The sequence below is a fragment of the Lathyrus oleraceus genome, chromosome 3 (genome assembly GCF_024323335.1).
Source record: "Lathyrus oleraceus cultivar Zhongwan6 chromosome 3, CAAS_Psat_ZW6_1.0, whole genome shotgun sequence".
In the NCBI taxonomy this organism is placed as follows: domain Eukaryota; kingdom Viridiplantae; phylum Streptophyta; class Magnoliopsida; order Fabales; family Fabaceae; genus Lathyrus; species Lathyrus oleraceus.
The window spans coordinates 3,456,144-3,473,698 of record NC_066581.1 but is presented as its reverse complement, the minus strand read 5'-3'; the positions used below and the strand labels follow the sequence as shown (position 1 = coordinate 3,473,698).

Genomic DNA, 17,555 nt, shown 5'->3' with positions numbered 1-17,555 from the left:
GACCTAATGGTCAATCTATCGTTTTCTATTACTACAGTGTTTATCTCAGGCGATTGTAAAAGATTTGGAATATGAACAACAAAGTAAAAATAATAGACTTGAATAAATTCAGAAATGTAATATTGGAATGTGGCGCTCATCGATCAATAATACTCTTATTATTCCTAAGTAGAACTACTTACAGGGAAATGTTTTCTTCCATTAAAAAGACCTAATTGAAAAGGAGTTGTCGCTCTCGCGTATTTGGAACCGAATTTAACTCTCTAAATTATATCGTTCGCTCTCGCGTGCCCGATGCACTTTGCATTAAAATAGTGAAAACCTTTTTTAGAAATTAGATTTTGTTACTTAGTCAAAAAGTGATTTTGGTTGGAAATGTTGACTCTAAAGGGTTCCCGGATTTTGCTCGGATAACCGGGTTCTAAACTTATAAACGTGTCTAAAAATAGTTTTAAAATCACTTTCTAGAAATATCAACTTCTCCTAATTAATTCACAAAGTGCTCTCACGGTGTTTATTAATCAAAAAATTAACAATTTTATCTTAGGTACCGGACAACGGCGTATCTACGGTTCTACTCTCATAGTAACCTGACTAATTTAATTTCTGAAAAATTGAGATAAAAACCAAAACATACCTTATAGTAATCCCAAAGAAATAACAGACCGAGTATCGTCGAATCGATGGTCCTCACATTCCAGCACTAGTAGATTATTTGGACATGGTCATATTAAACAATAAAACGAGGGATTGAAAATTAGAATTAAACATAACAATCGATTCAATTAAAATTACGAACGTGCAGTGAAATCAATTGAACTTCGAATTTAAAATAAGGCAAGAATAATAACAAGCATATAAAGTAAATGAGCAAAAGAAATGAATAATAATGATGATAATAAGTAAATAAACAAAAGAAATAAATCATGCTATTAATAATAAGAACCTGCTTCAAACGGAATCTTGAATCTAGTACAGAAGTAAATCGAATGGAAACTTGAATGGGAAAGTAAATGATAGCAAGATAAAACTAAATGTGCTCCAAAATAAAGTGCTTCAAACTCAATAACAACAGCAATGCGATAACCCTCCGATATGAAGAATTAAAGCTCTCGAAAATATGAATATATGGCTTAAGTTATACTAAGCTTGGATGGTGTCAAATGTGAGTTTCGAGCATTATTTATATTGTTACAAAGCCATGGAAACCAAGTTAATATAGCTAAATTCGTGTAAGAAAGAAAAAGGGGAAAGTGGGGAAGAATGCTTCAGCCCTTTGACCGATTCACTCTTATAAGGGATGGTGATCTCCATACCCCCTGTGGCGAACGCCACCTTCACAAAACATGGATACGTGGTCTTTGTGACCGTTAGGTCATGGGACACATCGGCCACATCAGTGCTAGCTTCATGATGAACGCCATGATGGTAGTCGTGAGTGCAAAATGTGCATTTTTCTCCATTTTTCATCCAATTTGCCTCATTTCTTCGCGTATGGATCTCACATGGATAAGCACCTGAAATCCAGACAAAATACTAACATAATACTAGAAATGAAATTAAAACCATAGTTAAACATGTGCAATCGAGCCAAATATGTGGTGTGTTTCGGTGTTATCAAAATCTCGCACACTTAAACCATTTCTTGTCCTCAAGCAAACGTTCATGCTCATAAGAATAAACCCCATGGTGTTATTGTAATTATTCTAGGATAAAGACTCTAATTCACTAAAGGTCATATTGATAGGTACGAACTCGCAAACTAAGGGTATCGTAACAACATATTCCGCGTTTGCGATCATAAATCTCCTTCCTATACAAACCAATTCGCATCATGTCATTATGCCTAGGCCTACTTTACTCATCCCATTTTTTGTTCTTTTTCATTCATGCGCAATCACATTAAGCCTGTTATCTGTACACACATGGCAAACTAACCTGTTAGTGACCATGATCCATATTATGTCAAAATTTTGATGAATATACAGTATTCTCAGAGGCTTCACAACCGTTAGGCTAAGTGACCAGGTGAGGGTTTCCTAACTTAGAGGGAGGATTCCTTCTTATATTTCTTTCTTTTCAAGATTTATGTCTTTTCTTTTTTTTTCTTGTTAGCATGGGATCATTCACCTATTTGCATCAGTTTTCTTACTCATTGGTAATTCCGATGGTGCTGACTGCTAAGATAAACTACTAAAAGACTTATTTAGGGGTGAGATTTCAAGGCAATAGCATAATAAGTATCCAAACCGATATCTATAATTAGGAAACTTACGGTGTTAAGATGATACTGATATTTTGGGAGTTTTCCCAAGTCTCTAAAACTTATCCTTAACTTGTCTAATAGCCTAAAATTTCAAAATAAACATTGTTTTCTCTTTTTCAAAATTCAATTTGTTTTTGTATGGCTCAAGAAAATGGAAAAACTCAATAAACAACATAAGACTACACGTAAAGACTTGTCAGGCACATGCAATGATAAAATCCTAACTAAATGCATGAAACATAAATTGATAAATCTAACTAGAAAGTGATAAAAATAGCGATAAAAACGGTAAAGATCTCCTCCCACACTTAAACCAAACATTATCATCAATGTTTCGATATAAGGATAAGAATGAGAGAAAGAACCTGTGTCCCAACTCAATAACGGCCTCGGCCATCCTATTTGCCTCACCCATACTGAGGTTTCGACACTCTAACATGCCGCACATACTTACATAATTCATCCACCCCTGCCCGTAATCCCACCATCTCTTCGATCAGGTCCCCCATGTTCAATTTGGTATGTTCTATGTAATCAATTTGATGGGCCTGAATCTACTGTATATGGGTCGCCATCTCGGTATACTGCCTACGTATGTCTCTGAGCAACAAATCACGCTCGACATCTGCATCATGTTGTTCTTGCAGTTGGCAAAGAATGTAATCCAGGGAGGTTTGGAGACCGGCATAATCATACTCCTCATGGGACTGCTATCCAGAGGAGGTACTTGCAAAATGGTCAAAATAATATGGTGTGGTGTGTGCAGGTGAAACATGAATATGTGGGGAGTGGTGTGGAGGCGAGACATGGACAAGAAAGTCCCTTTGTTTTCGGTTATACTCATCATCGGTAGCACCATCAGCAACAATGTTCTCACATATGTTCATGGGCTTCGCCTTATCTTGAGGCTCAGCATGTAAATCATAAACCCAATTAGCCTCATCGCGCACGTCGGTTCAGTGTGGTCATGGTAAAACTACACTTTCTATGGATATGTCATGTACCATTAGCAAAACCTTCCTATCAGGCCTAGTTCTAACAAATCTCATACTTCTACAAGCCTGGATATCAAGGGAACGGGGCGGTAAGGATTTAAGGGTAGCAAGCTCTGTATCGAGCCATAAAACACGAGCAATGGAGATAATCATTCCTCTAAAAGCAATGGAGGCCTTGCTAGTGGTTCGCACCGCATGCATGTGGACCATCATAAATGGGGTTGAGTTAACCGATGTCGCTACAAAAATAGGTTGCAAATAGAACATCTCTTTTCCATTGGTTTTATTACTATGCTCCCGGACAAAAATAGTGTCTGCCAATATTTGGCGAAAATAGCGTATGACCGGGTTATGAATTTGAGATGTCGAATTGCCCTTAAAGTTATCATTCTAAATTTCAGAGTCCCAGAGGTACTAGTAGAACCGGGCTGCACAGTGTAAATGAGGGAACTAAGGAATTCCCTAGTAAGCCTGGGATAAGTAACATCCTTACGTGTATAGAAATCAGTTAATCTTGCCCTATTAATCATCCAATTAACACTATCTAACAATCCTAGCATATGCAAACAAGTTTTGTCGACATACCTTGTCGGGATGATTTTCCATTTCATCATAGCTTCGAACCTTTTGTGTTGTTTCTGCCCATCTCTACCTTCTCGAAAAATCATTCCTTCAAAAGCAGCATTGCCTTCCTGAGTCATTATTGAAATGCGAAGAATTTGAAAGTTTAGTGGGAAAGAAGAGGTTTGTAAGATGACTAATTTAATTTACGAAAAATTGAGATAAAAACCAAAATAACCCTGATAGTAATCCCAAAGAAATAATATATCGAGTATCCTCGAATCGACGGTCCTCACATTCCAACACTAGTAGATTAGCTGAACATGGTCATAGTAAACAATAAAGCAAGGGATTGAAAATTAGAATCAAACATAACAAGCGATTCAATTAAAATTACGAACGTGCAGTGAAATAAATTGAACTTCGAATTTAAAGTAAGGCAAGAAGAATAACAAGCATGTAAAGTAAATGAGTAAAAGAAATAAATAATATTGATGATAATAAGTAAATAGACAAACTAAATAAATAATGCTGATAATAATAAGAACCTTCTCCAAACGGAGTCTTGAATCTGGTACAGAAATAAATCAAAGGAAAACTTGAATGGGAACATAAATGGTGGCAAGATAAAACTAAAAGTGCTCGAAAATAAAGTGCTCCAAACTCAATAACAACTGCAATGAGATAACCCTTTGATGTGAAGAATTAAAGCTCTCGAAAATATGAATATATGGATTAAGTTATACTAATCTTGGAGGGTGTCAAATGTGAGTTTCAACCACTATTTATAGTGTCACAAAGCCCTCGAAACCAAGTCAATATGGCTAAATTCATGTAAGAGAAATAGGGGAAAGTGGGGAAGAATACTTAAGCCCTTTGAACACTTCACTCTTATAGGGGATGGCGATCTCCATACCTCCTATGGCGAACTCCACCTTCATAGAACATGGAGACGCGGTCTTTGTAGCCGTTAGGTCATGGGACACTTCAGCCACATCATGGTGAATGTCATGCTGGTCGCCATGAGTGCAAAATGTGCATTTTCTCCATTTTTCATCTGATTTGCCTCGTTTCTTCGCGTACGGCCCTCACATGGCTACGTATCCGAAATCCATAAAAAATACCAACATAATACTAGAAATGAAATCAAAACGACAATAAAACATGTGCAAATTGAGCAAAATATGTGGTGTGTTTGGGTGTTATCAACTATACTTGAAATCACAAATCATTTGAGATGAAGAAGACATTAACCTACCAATATGGGCATCTATAGAAAAGCCTTCATTGGTATGTGTATTTTTACAATGGTATGACACCATACGAGCATGACAAGCACACATTCTTCCTAGACGGATGCTCACATATGTGGAAGACATGGGCATATATTTGCTTCACCTTGATTTCGAAAATGACACCGAAGTGGGTTTGATTGGAATGATTGAGGTAAGGAAATATGATAACATAATTTTTCAAGTTTGGGTAATTTGATTGTTGGTATCAGTATTGCAGAAATTTTTTAGAAGGAGGGGACTCAAGTTTACGTAGGTAAGAAATGATATTTAAGGGTGTTTAAAAAACCAAAATGAAACAAATAAAAATAAAATAAAAATTATAAAATAATTTAATCAGTTTTAAATCCAATGTGTTACTATGCCACATGTCAAAAAATATCTCATGTGTCCCTTCATATTAGGAGTGTTTGCGGTGCGGTTTGGACAGTTTTGACGCTAAAAGTCATCCGAACTACAAGAGAAAAAAACATACAGTTCAGTTTGGTTCAGTTGGATTTAAGAAATAAAACGAAACCAAACCAATGCGATTTGGGTTAGTTTGGTTTTTTACAATATTCTAATTGAGCCATACATACACTTATATAGAATAACATAACTTTGTCTTGAGTCATTCATACATTACCAAATCACAATAAAAATCTTCATATTCAGACAACAACTTCTCATTCAATATACAAAAATTAGATTAGACAAATGTGTAATAAAAAACATAAAATAGTAATATAAAATAATATCAAAAACATTATAATGAAATAGAAAAACAGAGAAGATGATAAATTAGAGAAGATGAAAAAGAAAGAACATAAGAGATGTGAGGTTAGAGAAGAAAGGCGCGTTAAAAACGTAAATAGAAGAGAGAATAATAACATAAAAATGAGAAGATAAAAAAGAAATAACATAAGAAAGGAGAGATTAAAGTAGAAGAGGTGAGATACATGTGACAAAGAATATGCGAAGAAGACGCGATACTAGTAAGTGCGAGTAAGAAAAACTCGTTAATAATTGTAAGGCTAAGGCATAATATGTTTGAGTTTTTTGTTGGATGTGGGATAAATGAAGTTTGGGTTGTAACGTAATGCAGTTTGATTTGGTTTGACTCGGTTTGCAAAATACAAACTGCAAACCGAACCGAATCGCGAGATTTTGTTAAAAAATGACCCCAAACACATACGAACCAAATGCGGTTATTTGCTGTTTCAATTTGGTTTTGTTTGGTTTGCAATTTTCTATTTGGATGATTCAGTTTTGAACACCCCAACTTCACATCAACTTCTGTTAGGGGCATTTACTAAGAGAGACAAACATTATAGACGGAAAATATTAGAAGAATCGATGTTGGAAAGATATTTTTTTTTAAAAGGACTACTATTGAATTATGAGATATTTACATAGATCTTTAACACTTTTAAAATACTCATTGCTTAAAAAAAATATTTTTTAATGAATAAAAAAAGTTACTTAAATGGTCTTATTTGGTTAAAGAAATTTGATGAATAAAAAGGGTAACCCTAGTATAAAAAAACTAAAAGCCCTAGAAGGGTGAAATTATTTTATCAACTACCATAAGACAAGAGATAACACAACAAACAAACTATACTTCTTAGCTAGTTTTAAATTCATTTAGAATATCCAATCTATTTTGAAACAACAATCTTTAAGACTTGAAAGCATATTAAATATTATCCAAATGATAATGATTTACGTATAAAAAAGTGCATTATATGTTTTAGGAAACTAATTAAACAATGAAAAATCAACTATATAACTGCACATTTGGGTAATATTTGTATTAAATTAATGTATTTAAGGCCGTATTAATTATGTAACATCTAACATGGTAAAAAAGTTAAGAAAACATTTAAGTATTGATCATAAAAAGTCTTTTATAAATAATCTAAATTTAATTTAATTTAATATTAAATATTCATAATTAAAGTAATTTTGTCTTGATATTTTTAAAATTAATAATTGCTAATTACTTCAAAAATAATCATATTATATTTTTCAAAAAATGTATATTAATTATTTAGATATTAATATTTATAACTAACACTGAAAATTTATCATATTTCGTAAGACTATTATAAAAAATTGAAATCTTAAAAGTAATTTGATTTGACGTAGGTGTGTAAAAAATTACACTATCAGTATATAAATATTAACTTAATATATTTAAGTGATGAAGGCAAAATTATTAAATGATAGTAATAGTAATGACTATTTTTATAATTACATTAAATAAAATTTAATTTATGTTTTTAGACATTATAAAGCCAATTAATTGGTTTATGCTTTTCTTTACTCAATCCTTGATTTCTTTCATTATCAAGAAGAAATTTCCCGTTTAAGTATCTTGATTTTTTGGTGAGGGCAAATCTCTATTTGTCTTCTATTTGAGAATTCTTAGTTAGTCTCATCTCTAGGGGGTTTCACTCGTGGAGACATAGGCATATCTTTATGGGAAGGCGAATAGTTCTTCTTAATTCAGTTTTTAATGCAATTTATATATATTTTTTGTCTTTATTTTTTAATGCAATTTATATATTCTTTTTGTCTTTATTTTTTAAATGCATGTTAAGGTTTGAAAGATGATAGTGAAAGTCAAAAGAGATTTCTATAGGGTAGGGTTAGAGGAGGATCTGAGATTGTTTGAGTAAGGTGGTTGATGTTTGTAAGTACAAGAAGTTTGGGGACCTTGATGACATACTTGGATTTGGGATATTCAGTGTAGAAGATCTCGGAATTTTGAGTCTGCGCAGGTTTTGATTTATGATATTCTTTTATTAGTTAGGGATTTTATCCCGTAATCCCAACATGATAATTGGTGGTGGATCCATTTTAAATATGATTCTTATTATGTGACTTACACGTACTCTTTTATGTTCTCTCCTGAGTTTCCTAAAGATCATCATGTCTTGATGGTGGAGTCGGCTCTCTCTGGTATATGGAGCAGTTGCCCTTTATTCTAAAGTATTAGTTTTCTCTTAGCAACTCTTGCATGATAGGACTCCTACAAGAGAGAATTTACTTAAGAAAGGGATTATCATTGGTTCGAAAGACGTCTCTTGCCTTTTATGTTCGAGGTTTCTAGATTCGCCCTCTCACTTTTTTGTAAATTGTGATGTAGTGGTTTTTGAGTGGTATATGATTTTTCAGATGGTTAGGTTGATCTATAGTCATACCAATGAATTATTTGACCCTTTAACAAATGTTTTTCTCCCTTGGTGATTCATATAGGCTTAGGGGGACGACTTATGATTTGGCATGTTATGGTCTGGATGATTTGTAATTTTCTAAATGATATAGCATTCTAGGATAAATTGATATCAACGAAGGATGTAGGAGATATGAGCATTCTTTTGGTTTGAAAATGATATATATATATATATATATATATATATATATATATATATATATATATATATATATATATATATATATATATATTTGTGGAAGTCTGACCAGAGAATTCTATCCAGCATTAGAGCTAATAGTAGCATGAATATCTTCAACCTCTTGGTGTGCTCTTACTATTTAGTGGATATTGATGTCGTATTTTTGCAAATCTTTAATTAAGAAAATCTAGTTAGTGATCCTTTATGTTGTTTCTGGATTTGGCCTTTCTACAACTTCCTTCTTTTAAATTGGTTTTTTCTTTTTTTTCGTTCACTTTTATTAGTGTTTTCCTTTTTATTTAGATGTTGCTTCGTTTTTTCTACTTTGTTGTGTGTTGGTACTTAAACTGTTTTTTTAGCTTTTTTTTTATGGTGCTCTAGAGTTTTAGTGCCCGTTATATTTATATATAGTTCTATTGACTTTTAAGAAAAATATTTGTTGCATATAGCCATGTGATCAAATCCGTATTGCTTAATTTTTCCATTGTATTACTTTTATCAATAGATTAGGTTTTTTATGAAATAAGATGCGAAGTTTTTTACACAACATTAAACTGCCCTAGAAAAATTAACAATAAAAACTGTAATAAAAATTTTAATTACAATTATTTAAAATAGTTATAAAATGAACAGGAAATTTTTGAGAATTTCATATTAAAAAACCATTTCCTTTAAATGTGAGATATAATATTATCATATATTTAACTTATACCATTCTTATTCTTAAAGAATGTGAAATTATGGAACAGGTCTTCCAGCATGGGCTGCTAAGTATACCATTCTGATTTGTGCATGATTTAAACTTTTCGTAATGATGTTTCAATCGTAAACTATAATTTACACTAAATGCTGAGAATTGATTTATATACAAACCAGAGTATCTTATATAATATTAAACTACTACTATCGGCAAATGTCAACAGAGGTACAAAACTAAATAATTAATATTTTGAAATATAAAAGTGTGATAATAAGAAAGAGTAGATTGAGTTATTAGAATTAGGTAAGGGTAGGAAATGTAGAGAGAAGCATTATTAACAAGTAACAGGATAGAGCCTGCAGTGCAGGGTGGTCTGTTTAAATTTTCTCTTAGTTTTGCTTGCTATTTGTTTATCCTTTCCTTTCATTACGATTGGGGACCATCCACAACACACAATCAATATAAAAGTCAAAATTATTAGTGGACACCCTATATAGTAGTGTCTGGTATCAGAATATATATATATATATATATATATATATATATATATATATATATATATATATATATATATATATATATATATATATATATATATATATATATATATATATATATATATATATATATATATCGATTTGTGTTTTTTTTTAATATTTCTTTATTAATTTTTTGGAAATAAAGTGGTTATATTTGGATTGTCTTTAAAACCTAAAATTTATTTATAATATTATCGATAATTTTCATTTGTTATTTCTTATATAATGACAATTAATAAAAATAAAGATGGATCCACATAAGAAAGTTTGAGTTATATTTCTTTTCTCACAGTAAATTATATACGACAATTTCAAGAGTCACTTCAAAAGAATGATTAAAATTGTCGATAAATGATGAAGATTTTTAATTCGACAAGAAATATTATATGCAAATAATTTTTTTAAAATGTATGACATAAATAACGGTAATATCATAAAAGCATGTGTAATTTGTTTTTAATATATAGTTAATATAATTTTATCTACTTTTTCGTTAGTCTCAGTTATATATATATATATATATATATATATATATATATATATATATATATATATATATATATATAATCAAATCGGTGAGTTATAAGTGTCAAATCATTTAGTATATATTCATATATATATATATATATATATATATATATTGTTTTTTTAAATATATTCATATATATTAATGAAATCCTTAGTTTGATTTTTTTTCTTCTGGATTTGCTAAATTTATTTTCTTAAATGCATGCTTGTTAAAAATATTTGATGTTATTTAGGAAACCAATTCTTTGTTCTTGCAATCTATCATAGAGAAAAGATTTCATTAAGAAATCAACTTTGATCAAAATGTTTTTCCGCTCTTGTATCCATCATAGAGAATGATTTTGTTGTTGATTTCACCTTAATGAAAACACCAACTGAGGTGAAAGGCGAGGATTTTCTCCTTGGTTGAAAACCCAAATGAGAAGAAAAGTGACGAACTTTCCATAACACTCTTTGTTATCTGTACCACCAAACTGAGATAAGAACTCTTTTTTAACCGAGATAAAAAATATTTTTCATAGTTTATGCTTCCATGGGAAGAATCACTTGGATAAAAATTAACTAGACACTACTAGAAAAGTTACTTTTTATGACAATGATTTCACCTTACATGTCAAAAAAACTAAGATAAAATTCCTAGACACGCTTTGTTTTTTTTTATAAACAATGTACAATATATTTTATCGGTTATTTTGAAACCCGGGGGGCAAAAAACTATACAATAAATTTTATCGGTTTTTTAAAACTTATTAAGTATATATATAACATTACCTTGTAGCATTTAGTTTCACTTGCCTAAACAACACCAACAGAATCCTAACGGGGAGCCCTTAACAAAAGATCCCTAAACAACAAGAGTCAAAAACACATATCATCTTCAATACGAAGATGTTATATGTTTAAGGCTCTTCTTTCATCTTTAGAAATCTAAATCATTTTCTATTACTTATTCTTTAGAGATATTGTACATCAAACATCAGACTACTTATATTGTTGTTGTTGTTGTTCTTGTTGTTTTGTTGAGATTCGAAACCCTGGAGATTTTCTCTTGTTGGTTTCGCTGTTTAAATTGATTTATGTTATAGGTTTATTGATGTTATTGTTGTTGTTGATATTGCTGTTCATTTTGCTGAGACTCGTTTTTAGACCCTAAATCCTATAGGTTTAATCTTCTTCTTATTATTATTGTTAATTAAAGAAATTTTTGTTATAGGTTTATTGATGTTATTGTTCTGGTTGTTTAGACCATAAACACTAGAGGTTGTTTATTGATTTTGTTGTTCTTGATGTTTTGTTGATGTTGTTCATTTTTTGTTGTTGTTGTTGTTGTTGTTTTTGAGTTGAGTTTATTAAATTTATGCGTTGTTGTTTAGTTATTGTTATTGTGTTTGAGTTTGAGGATATTGATATTGAGACTCACTACTATAAATAATACATTTGATGACAAAGCTTTCACCTCGCCCAATCCAAAACCGAGATAAAATGTCAAGTTGCACCATATTTTATTTTTTATTTTAATAAATACCACATATTCCCTCGGTTTCTAAATATAATCGAGGGAAAAAAATAAATCAGGACATGCTTCGAATCTTAGCAACAACAGTTTATATTTTTATTTCTTTAAAAATTGTGTCTTTTTTTTATATTTTTTATTTTTAAACTAATGATCTATTCTTCCGGTTATATTTACCCTAAAACTAATTTAGATTATCAAATTTTATTATAAAAGCACTCGTTAATCATATTTTACCCTAAAACTAACTTATATGTAGTCACTTAAAAGTTGTACACATCATTCTTTGGGATGGATTGCAAGATAGGAAAAAATCTTCGATGTTCTTCTATCTTGAATAAAACATTTTTTATGCTTTTGCATTCCATCCCAATATAATGGTGCTAATGTTGTTGTTGTATTTTTAGAATAACATTCCTGTATTTCAATCAAAGAAAAATATTGAAAATTTTATTATTTTTCTCGGTTGACAACATTGAGAAATTTATTTCTAAACACAATCATCTTGCTCTCTTTCATATGAAAACATTTGTTATGAAAACATTTGCTTAAGATAATGAAATCTCTATGGGATTGATTGCAAGTAAATAAAACATATTTCTCTTTGTTGGAACTGATAACTTATCAGAAATTTGAAAATATTTGTTATTCTCAAAGAATCCATTGTCAAAATTTGTATTTTTTTTAAAAATTATTTTAATATTCTGTGTACACATTGTAATAAAAATAAATTCCACTCGGTTTATTCAGTTTCTTCACCGTCCTTAAACAAATATTTGTTGTCCATTTAATGAGTATCAACGCTCAACAACATTATGAATATTAAAATTTGATATTGAAACATTTGAAATGAAAACTTAAAAACTTAAAAAAACGTTTATTTTATTTAGGAAAATTTCTCTAGGATGAATTGCAAGAACATAACATTATTTGAATTCAATGTTTGTGTTCTTAAATGATCATATAATTAAATATTTATTTTATTTATCTAACATTTTTAGTTTTATCAGACATTTGATTTTTCTCAAGATCAATGAAACGAGGATCCCCAATATTTGCTCTTCCCAAAGATATTTAACATTTGTTCTTTATCGACAATGATAACGATGAATCAGATTAAACATTTTTACTTTAATATTTTGTGTAAACAATGTAGTTTGTAAACAATGTAGTTTGTAAACAATGCAGTTTGTAAAAAAAAGAATATATTTTTCCCATCGATTCTGTTAACAAACTAAGAGGTATATGGTGCTAGTTTTGAAAATATAAAAAAACTATTGCTAGGGATCAAACCAATGATCATTTTAACTATCACATCGGTTATTCTAAAATCTAGGGATAAAGTGACATTTTCATGATGCAATTCGTTACCTCACATCTGTAATCGATGTTAAATCAACTTCCCGTCCGAGGTTACATGTTTTTTTTTGTAGTAGTGATTATATTTTTTTTGTGATTCTTTGTATAACTCTCATCTTGTTCCACCGAGATGAGTTTATTATATATAATGTGGATTGTTTGTTTCACTGACTCCTATTTAAATATATAACATATTAAATTGATTTTGAAAATAATCATAGAAGAAATTATGTTGTATTAGAAACATATCTTACCCTGATTAATACTTTTCTAGCATTATGCAACTAAACATTTATCTAATGCTCTTTTATGGTTAAAATCTATTTAATACTTCTAATTTTTGTTCAACTTTCTTTCATATTCGTTTATTTTTCAAAGCATCAAATGTTATGCTTTCAAGAATGAATTATTAGAAGAAAAAAAAGTGTTTAATAAAGAACTTGATAAATTAAAGAGATTGTAACCATGAAAGAACGAGAGATGAGTGATGATTTACATGATGCTTCAAAAGCATTAATCAATATAAGTTGTTCTTCAAATATAACACAATTGTTCATATAATTATTTTTCTAACCAATTTTGGGAAGTCATATGTTTAACATAGGGTTAGTGAAATAAACAATACACATTAGATTAATAAACTCAAAATTGTTTTACCCGCCGTTTTATGAGAAAATCGAGATGAAAAGTGGTATGTCCATCGGTGTCAAAATCAAACCCATAATATTTACACAATACTAATCGATATTTTTAAAATCGAAAAATAAAATATTTACTTTTCATGACGCTCTTCGTTACCTCGCTTGTGAAACGGAGGTAAGATTTCTTTTTTAACCAAAATAAAATACGTTTTTGTTGTAGTGAAAGAATCTAAAGAATCTTTAAGGCGGGAATTACCCCATAAATAATTTCAAATAATTGATAGAAAGAGACTCTAAATTCTAACGGAGAAACTCAGTATCTAACATAAATCAATAAATACATAGTTGTGCATTTCAAAATATATTTATTATCTTTTTGATGGAATTCTACATTCTATAATTTGTTTATTCAATAACAAATTATCAGTAATTAATTATAAGTATTATATACACGTTTTTATTATATATATTCAATCCTAGAACTAAACCAATTAAGCTACTCCTTTCATCCTATCTCAAATTCGTTAATATACCATACCGCGTGTTTTTCGATAATTTTTACTAATCTTTTCTATAAACTCTCTGTATTATCAGGTCTGTTGGACGGTGAAATATTTTGTTAATAAAAGAATGAAGTGAAAATTGAAGTAAGTAAGAAAGAGGGTTTTAGTTGTGGGGTAAGTGGCCTTTTGTTGGTGTGAAGGAGGAAGCATATGTAGATGTATATTGTAGAGATTATACCAAATATGATGAAAAGGACAAGTTGCTCACATGAGCACTATAGGGACATAATATATGGCCCCCACGTAAGAGTAGTAAACCTCTCTATCTATCTACCTTTCACTCTCTTTCTCTCTCTTTGACAAATAAAACTGGGAGCCTTGCAACAAAATTATGCTTCTTTTCCTAGTTGTAATTAAAGAAAGCTTTTCTTCAGGTAACTAACTATAACTCTTGGCCAAAACAACATTCATCACTCATCTTCCCTCCCTCACTCATAACTATATGCTAATTTTTAGAGGTCAACTCTCAACTTGACCAACCTTTGAAATTGAATTCATGCCTTGGTTTTTTTTTGGTTTAGGGTTTATATTCATTGGAGCTAGCTAGCCTCATGGTCAATTATACCCTCTCACTACTCTTGTAATTTGCTTAGAATCTGCAATCTGGGTAAGATATAAAATATCCTCCTCACGCTCTCTTTCTTAACGACCTTCTATTTCACTTAATAATTTTGCTTTTCGTTTTTACCTCTCAACTTTTTCCATTTTTTCTGAAAATTTCCCTTTACTCTCATTTTAATTCTATCTATATTTTCTCATTAAAATTTCATCCATTCTTTCATTTTTGTTTATTTAGTGAGATCCGTTCCATTCCTATGAGCAGAAATCAAAGTAAATTGAATTTGATGGAAGAAGTGAAAGAGTACTGTTCTGATAGAGGAGAAGAAGAGGAAGATGAAGGTGCAGAAGAGATGATCGCAATTGCTGGAGAAGAAAGCAATAGCAGCAGTAAGTAGTAGCTGTACCCTCACTTTTAATTTCAATTTCATAATCTCCATGCAAATCTAGCTAGCTACTTTTAAATTAATTAATTACATTTTCTAATAACTGATCACCATCTTTAATTCTTAATTTTACGTTATTTAATTTAATTTAATAAAAATATATTGATAGATCCAAACGAAATTCAATCCATGGTTGAGGATCTTGATGCATGAACGAATCAATCAATCTATCATCTCGAGATGGATCTATTATATACATGCAATTACTGATTAATTAATTTGATCTACTTTGTTAGGGTTACAGAAGCAGTTACAGAATACGCAGCACGAGGAAGAAGAAGAAGAAGCGGTGGTGGTTGGGAATTTGAATGAGAAGAATGAGGAGAGAAAGAAAGAAGAAGATTTGATGGAGTTGAGACTCGGAGGAAGTGGAAGCAAGAGCAACAGCAAGAGCAAGAGCAAGGAAGAAGGAATAGAGTGTTCGAATTCAAAGAACGAAGAAGAGGTAGAAGAAGTAATTGAGAAAGAGCACATGTTTGACAAAGTTGTGACACCGAGTGACGTAGGGAAGCTGAATCGACTTGTGATACCGAAGCAACACGCAGAGAAGTACTTCCCTTTGGATTCTTCTACGAACGAGAAAGGGCTTCTTCTCAACTTCGAAGATCGGAATGGAAAAATGTGGCGATTCAGGTACTCGTATTGGAACAGTAGCCAGAGCTATGTGATGACGAAAGGATGGAGCCGTTTTGTTAAGGAGAAGAAGCTTGATGCAGGTGATATTGTGTCGTTTCACCGTGGCCGTGCTGAATTGTACAGACATAGATTGTACATAGATTACAGGCCAAGGTCTCATACTCACTCTCCTTACTCTCAGCATCACCATCACCACCACCTCATCCCGCAGTATCCTCCTAGCATCACCACTATGCCGTTTTATCTTCCTAATCATCACTTCTCATCATGCGGTGGTCTGGGTGCTAGATCATTGTACAACTCCTCTCAGTATTCACCCCACCTTCCAAATTACTCTCCGGCAGCGGCGGTTTCTTCTCCAATACCTCCTCTTCAATATTACAACAACAATTTCTATACTACACTTCATCAACACCACCAACAACAACAGTACCATTCTTCTTCTGCTGAGCATCTTGTTAATAATAATATGAACCCTCTCTTTTATCTCACTTCCTCGCCTATGACACCGCCGACATCAACAATGGGTGGTGGTGGAGGTGGGGATCAACACTTTCCGGGACCGGGTGCTGGGCAAGGTCAACAACAAGATCAGAGAAATGCAAATGTGAATCTCCCCATAAATATGATAATTGATTCTGTGCCGGTTACACATCACCACCGCAGCGGGAATCTCAACAGTAGTAATAATAGTAATAGCAGTGGAAAACGGCTGAGGCTATTTGGGGTCAACATGGAATGTGATTCTTCTTCATCATCGTCTTCAGCACAACCGAATGTAACAATGGCTAATCAATCACATTCACTCTCTTCAACAGCAACAACGACGACAACAACAACCACATCGGGTGGTGGTGGAGATCATCACAGAGGGGGACTTTCGGAACTCTTTGATTTGGAACCTTTCAATTATCATCGCCGCCACTGATCCATCCAGGAAGATAATATCACTTTGTTTTAAAGTCAGTTAGAGTTAGTTTCTCTTGGGCAGACTAGCTAACTTGCTACAATCTCCTTTTCCGCAATTTTATTTTATTTACTTTTTTTTTCCCCTCTTTCCAGTACAAATCATGGCAAAGCCCCAAAACTTTCTTTTAATTAAATGTTCTAAGTAATCGTCCTTTGATAAGTAGTTATTTAGTGTTTGAACTTGTTCATATCATAAACTACTTGGTCAAAGTGTTAATAAGCAAGGAGAAATCAAAGTGAGAATGTTGAAGAAATAAAAAAAAACATTTCAATTCTGTGTTATTATTGTATATAAATAAATAAATAAATAAATAAATAAATAAATAGTACTACCTCTTCTAAGACTTCTACTATAATATATTATATATTATTTTTATGGTTCCATTATTATACATATTTTTGTATTGCATCAATATACAACTAGAATACAAAAAAAATACACTCTTTCTCTCTCTCTCTCTCTCTATTTCTCTGTGATCCGTTAACTGCATTAAATGATACACAGAAACGATTGTTGGTTTGTATTATTTCCTCGATCGATCCATGTAATGTTTCAGTTAGCATTGTTGGGTTGATGTCGTTCACCACAAC

The 17,555-nt window shown here is 31.4% G+C and overlaps 1 protein-coding gene across 4 annotated transcripts; it reads left to right on the top strand.

The window, feature by feature from the left end:
* Positions 1–14,592: 14,592 nt before the first annotated feature.
* Positions 14,593–17,246, top strand: LOC127132047 (B3 domain-containing protein Os03g0120900). Of its 4 annotated transcripts, none has more exons than XM_051060916.1 (4): positions 14,593–14,729; positions 14,877–14,962; positions 15,179–15,303; positions 15,596–17,246. In XM_051060916.1, the coding sequence occupies exons 3-4, from the start codon at positions 15,201–15,203 to the stop codon at positions 16,921–16,923; spliced, it is 1,431 nt and encodes a 476-aa protein (XP_050916873.1). In that variant the 5' UTR covers positions 14,593–14,729; positions 14,877–14,962; positions 15,179–15,200; the 3' UTR covers positions 16,924–17,246. The 4 variants fall into 4 exon arrangements, with proteins under 4 accessions (XP_050916873.1, XP_050916871.1, XP_050916872.1 ...); XM_051060914.1 differs by having other exon boundaries at positions 15,152–15,303; XM_051060915.1 differs by lacking the exon at positions 14,593–14,729 and having other exon boundaries at positions 14,744–14,962; positions 15,152–15,303.
* The last annotated feature ends 309 nt before the right edge of the window (positions 17,247–17,555 follow it).